A 6,000-nucleotide genomic window follows, 5' to 3' on the forward strand; every position below is an offset into this window, starting at 1 on the left:
GCTGCAAATCTTTTGGGTCACTGCAAATCTTGCTTAGCGCTCTATGTGCAGCCTTTATCTTATCTTTATCTTTATCTTATGAGTGTAAAATACAAGCTGCCACAGATGAGGAGGCCAAAGAGCTGACCATATTTCATGTCAAGCCCAAAATCCTAGCGAGTCTTGGCAGCCTCTACTTACTTCTCCAGCAGCTCTTCCAGGCTGACAATGTTCTCTCTGTGTAACCGCCATGCAACTTCCAGAATGAGTGGGCTCTGGGGGAAATAACGCTGCCATGAAGTTCAGGAGCCGCAAAGAGGTATGGCCAAGCACCCACAACCAAATAACTCAGCCACTTGGCTAAGGCTCAGCAGCTGATTAGTGTGGCCCACGTAGTTGCTGAAGGCCCACATCTAACCACAACCCATTTGCTGCCTCAGCTGTGGCAAGCTATGAAGACATTGTCCTGACATTTTGTGAAAGATCCGTATATAAATACTTTGCATGAATAAATAAAAATAAATAAATCTCAGAGGCAATAGGATAGCTGGCAAGGGCCAAGTATTATTTAAGTACTACAATGCTAAGAGTTTATTAAGAGGCCTGTGCTCTTAAGTTTGCTACTTAAATTGTTTGCTGGCATTAGAAGAGGAATCCTGCATTTCTCCCCAACAATGTAAAGGCACTTGTCAGCATTAAGGCATCAAAGAGGAGCGAAGCTATATGAGGAATGTTTTTCCAGCACATGTGTCTATAGATGGAGTGGGGAATCTGTGGCCCTCCCAGATGTGGTGAGGTTACAGCTCCCATCATTCCCGACCACTGGTTGGGGCTGATGGAAGCTGGAGTACAGTGGTACCTCGGGTTACATGCGCTTCAGGTTACATATGCTTCAGGTTACAGACTCCGCTAACCCGGAAATATTACCTCGGGTTAAGAACTTTGCTTCAGGATGAGAACAGAAATCGTGCTCCAGCGGCGCGGCGGCAGTGGGAGGCCCCATTAGCTAAAGTGGTGCTTCAGGTTAAGAACAGCTTCAGGTTAAGAACGGACCTCTGGAACGAATTAAGTTCTTAACCAGAGGTACTACTGTACCACTAACGTCCAGAAGGTTGCAGGTTCCCCATACCTGGTATGTAGCATTTCCCTCTTAACACCCCATATTTCTAAAGCATTCTTACTTGCAACTTCCAGGTTTCTTGAGCGAACCGCAAACGGCAGAAAGCATTGTGCGTTAACAAATCCTTCAGAGACTGAAGCAAGCATGACAACTTTTTCTGTAATTGAAGAAAAGAGTGCTGTTTACTTAAAAAATGATAATACAGTGGTGCCTTGCAAGACGAAATTAATTCGTTCTGCGAGTTGTTTCGTCTTGCGATTTTTTCGTCTTGCGGAGCGTGGATTCCCTGGGTATTAACGGTTGTAAGAAAAAGGAAACAAACTCGCAAGACGTTTTCGTCTTGCAAAGCAAGCCCATGGGGAAAATCGTCTTGCGAAGCAACTCAAAAAACGAAAAACCCTTTCGTCTTGCGCGTTTTTCGTCTTGCGAGGTACCACTGTAAGTAGCCAGCAGCTTTCAAGGGTGCAGACTCTTTATCTCGCCCTTCCCCTCTCATTGCAGCTGCCTGTACCAGACAGGTAAAGTGAAGAGATTTGGGGCGATGAAGTAAATGGACTATAAGAGGGCAGCATACAAGGAAAGCAGTGCAGGGGGGCTCATGGGGGTTTCAGTGCATTTGAAATGTCTTAGATATGAGCTGAGCTATTTCTCAGTTTCAGGGAGGGGGGTGAAATCCCATGTGAACTGCAGGGAGAGCTCAACTATTGTAATTCCCAGAGGCCAATCAGACATCAGTAGGTCACAGAAACCTCAGAAGGAAGTTGCCAAGCTGCCCCCAACAGCCTTCCCCAACATGATACCCTCCAGATGTTTTAAACTACAGTTCACATCACCCCCAGGCAGCATAGATATAAGATGCTGAGGCTGATGGGAGTTGTAGTCCAAGACATCTGGACATGACCACAGCAAATGAAGCATGAGCTAAAAATATTTCACTTTCATCACAGAGGAACTGCAGGTAAACCCAAATGAGTGCCATAATTCCTGTTTGCAGACCCTCTAATTGAGGTGGCATTCTGTGTGAGGAAATAGGTTGCCAACCTCAGCCTTTAGTTCCTCTAATAAACATTTACAGTTTATACTTAGAGACAACAGCAGCACTTCTCTCCCACTCTTGCCATGCCCAGAAATGGAATTCCTTCCTGCTTACTCTCTGCTCTGCATTCAGCATCACAGCTTGACCAGACTCAGCAGAGATCTTCTCAATGTTTCCAGCTGCTATTCTGGCTGACAGGATTTCCACTGGCACACCCAGCATGAAGGCCTGATCCTGCAAGGCTGAGACTAGAATGTAATATCAGAGATGAAAGTGTGAAAAGAGAGGGGAAACAGGGTTAGCAAGGACAGATTGTGCAACATAACCCTGTCTATTCTTGCACCTGCACCATAACACCCAAAACAGAAAGTGGGAGGGGATATATTTCAAGGGAGAAAACACAACTTGTTCTTAAAAGTTCCCAGGATAAATTTCCAGCATTTCTAGCTAAAAAAAAAAAAGGCTCAGGCTACAAGGTTAGGAAAGGTCATTGTCCCAAAACTTGGCAAGTTGTTGCTCCCAGTTGCTGTTGATAGTACCAGACTAGACAGAATGTTGATCTGAATATTTTTATCTTTCTGAATAGATCAACTTGATTTTCAGCAGCTCCCTCTGGCAAAACAGATCATCTCTTGCACCTACCCACAAATTGTTCTGGAACGGAATCTTCATTGGCTGGACTAAAGGAAAGTAGCTGCTTGTTCCACTCTGAACTTCCCACCTGTAAAAATAACACAGAGAGAGACATGTTCATCTTGTTTATTACTTATGTTATCAAATATAACCTAGCCTGTTCCAGATGCAACCGCAAAATGCTTGGGCATACTTGCACAGCAAACATTTCGGAGTCCAAAAGGAAATGCCAAAATTCTCTGAAATGGAAGAAGGAAACCTTTATTCATCTGTTGCCCTCCAGGTGCCCTGGACTACAACTCCCATCAGCCCTAGCCAATGTTGGCCCGGGCTGATGGGAGTTGTAGTCCAAAACATCAGGAGGGCAAACAGGTTGGTGAAGAGAAAGGGAGAACATTCCATAGATAGGGGACTCACTCAGTTGACAAATCTGCACATGTCTTTATTCAAATAATTTCTCCCGTTTCATAGAATAAGATGATGTCCAAAGGAAGCAGAATGCAGGAACAACACCCAGTGGCCTCGGCAGGTTTCAGATATTTATCCACACATTTTCTTTTTTAAAGGACAATCGTTTTATGATTAAAGGAAACTTAACAGGTAGAAGTGTAGAAAATGTTCATAAGAAATTAAGGCTGCAATCCTAAACATACTTTCCTCTAGGGAATTTATATTTTTACTATGGAGTTTAGAGAAGGTATCTTATAGAACTGTTTTTTGTTTTTGTATCTGGTTTTTACGCAACCATTTGTATTTTAAGATGATTGTGGGTTTTTATTGAAGTATGGTTTCATTGCTGTTTTTATTTCTTGTATAATGCCTAAAGAGTTTATTTTCTGAGGCATCTCATAAAATACAAACAATAAATAGGCAGTAAGCTCTACTCAGCTCAGTGGGACTTACTTCTGAGTAAGCATGCTTAGGACTGCCACTGTAAGGCAATTTTGCTCCCCATGGTCTTATTATTCTCTCTCTAATAAGAATCAACTCCAGATATTTATTTTTACTCATCTGTATTTACCTCCCCACCCCCCAGTGCATCCTGATGACTCCTGCCCAGAAGCACAATTTAAACCAGGAACATAAACACAACACTGAAGTTCAATGGGAGCAAAGCAGGCACCAGGAAGCTGTTGGAAGTCAACACTGCTACTTTCTTACCTCAAGCAACAGGTCACCCAAATTGTGATGGCAACTCAAAATATGAAGAGCTGCCTCCTTCAGCTTCTGTTCATTTTTACGTTCACATTTCTGTTTCTTGGATCTTCCAGCTTTTTTTGGGGGGGTAAGGGAGGGTGGATTGAGAGAAACAAAGAAATCTTAGTCCAAGAAGGTATGCCACTAAATTTTGCTAAGGTAGTATGGTATGGTATGGTAATTGGTTCAAGCTGAGTTGAACTCTGTGCATCCTGATGGAGAACGGGGAAATATTTCCATTTCCAGTAGCCACTTTTAAATACGAGGGATGGGATCCTAAGATAACCTAAGAAGTTCATAGAAGGAAAGTTTGCCATTTTCTCTTTCCCTCTGTAGTCCCCGGTGCCCCCTGAAAAGCCTCTCCAGAGGTCCAAGGGCCCTCCTGAACAACATGGGTGTTGTAGAAGCTGCTGGAGTAAGGAAGAAACAGAGAACTTTTCTTCTATAAGTTTTTTAAAGTTAACGTTTCTGAGGATCCAAGTCCCACTTTGGGAAAGCCTCCCTCTACCGGCACTCCCCTGCCCTCTATTCAACATTATTAGGACCTTAAGGTAAACGTAAAGGGACCCCTGACCATTAGATCCAGTTGTGGCCGACTCTGGGGTTGCGGCGCTCATCTCGCTTTATTGGCCGAGGGAGCCGGCGTACAGCTTCCAGGTCATGTGGCTAGCATGACTAAGCTGCTTCTGGCGAACCAGAGCAGCGCACGGAAACGCCGTTTACCTTTCCGCCGGAGCGGTACCTATTTATCTACTTGTACTTTGACATGCTTTTGTACTGCTAGGTTGGCAGGAGCAGGGACCAACAACAGGAGTTCACCCCGTTGCAGGGATTCGAACCGCCGACCTTCTTATCGGCAAGTCCTAGGCTCTGTGGTTTAACCCACAGTGCCACCAACTAAGTTTGTTCTGGGTATAAGCTTTCATGTGCATGCATTCCTCAGATACCTTTTTGTGCATGCACAAGAAGGCTTATACCCAGAACAAACTTAGTTGGTCTCTAAGGTGCTACTGGACAATTTTTTATTTTTTTCCATTTATTTTGACTGCTTCAGACCAACACAGCTACCTACCTGAATCCAACATTATTAGGGAGAGCCTTACTAACCCTGGGGAGGGCATTCCATAGGTGAGTAGCAATCACTGCGGAGGCATGTCCACAAAGAGCTTAGAATGCAGCATCAATGTAATGATCAGAGATGATGGGAGCTGTAGTCCAACTAACATCTGGAGAACCACACATTCCCTGTTTTTGGAATAGACAGTACTGGGCTACATGAACAAACTGTCAAACCTTTTATAACAATACAGCTTCCTATGCTTACTTTACAGTTAATACACCTCTCAGGTGGTTGTGAGAAGGCTCTGAGCTGTTGGAGGGTTGAATAACAAGCGTTAAACTTTAGTTTGCTCTCAGCTTCAGCCCCCAAATCAGCTTTCTGTGCCAGAGGCTCAACACAGTACCTCTTCTATAACAGTCAACAGAGCCCTGAACATGCACAAAGTACTTCACCCTACACAGAGCAGGGCTCATTCCACACTGCCTTCGTAGTAAAAGGGGCTTCTGGGCATATACAAAGTACAAGAAGAGAGACAAACACACTGGGCAAGAGCTGCACCCCTTCTAAGGAGAGCTTCTGAGCATACACAGAGTGCAACTACTACGACCTACCCAGGAGCGCAGAAAGGGCTCTTTCTCCCGCAGACATCGCTTCCTTCCCTTCGGCTCTCCGCGCGCGCGCCCTATGCCCTCATTGGCCGCCAGCAGGGCGCCTTTGCCCAATAGGAAGAAGAACTGGAGGCATGCCCTTTGCCGTTTCCTAAAGCAGAGATGCGGCCATTTTGAGAGTGGCGGGGAGGAAGGTCGGGGAGGGGAGGCGCCATCTTTGTGGTGGCGGCACAGAAGAGTTAGGCCGCGCCCGTCCAGCAGTCATTACTGAGTGAGTCGTGGAAGGGGCGGGGCTGGTAGAAGACAGACGCCTTGGGATAGCAGAAGGCTCACTAATTACGGCATGGGCGGGAGATTGCACCCCTTC

At 45.2% G+C, this 6,000-nt stretch overlaps 1 protein-coding gene across 3 annotated transcripts in view; it reads right to left on the reverse strand.

Annotated features, from left to right (window-relative positions):
• Window positions 1-5,700, reverse strand: part of FANCA (FA complementation group A) — a 39,165-nt gene extending 33,465 nt beyond the window's left edge. For all 3 annotated transcript variants that reach the window (XM_081872041.1, XM_081872040.1, XM_081872042.1), the window contains exons 1-6: window positions 5,637-5,700; window positions 3,930-4,039; window positions 2,778-2,856; window positions 2,250-2,383; window positions 1,161-1,256; window positions 181-254 (exon numbers count right to left, since the gene is read on the reverse strand). In XM_081872041.1, the coding sequence (XP_081728167.1) occupies window positions 181-254; window positions 1,161-1,256; window positions 2,250-2,383; window positions 2,778-2,856; window positions 3,930-4,039; window positions 5,637-5,673 (530 nt within the window). In that variant the 5' untranslated portion in view covers window positions 5,674-5,700. The remainder of the gene's footprint in view (window positions 1-180; window positions 255-1,160; window positions 1,257-2,249; window positions 2,384-2,777; window positions 2,857-3,929; window positions 4,040-5,636) is intronic.
• Window positions 5,701-6,000: the final 300 nt, after the last annotated feature.

The sequence above is a fragment of the Podarcis erhardii genome, assembly GCF_964252035.2.
Source record: "Podarcis erhardii genome assembly, chromosome: 7".
NCBI classification, from domain to species: Eukaryota; Metazoa; Chordata; class Lepidosauria; order Squamata; family Lacertidae; genus Podarcis; species Podarcis erhardii.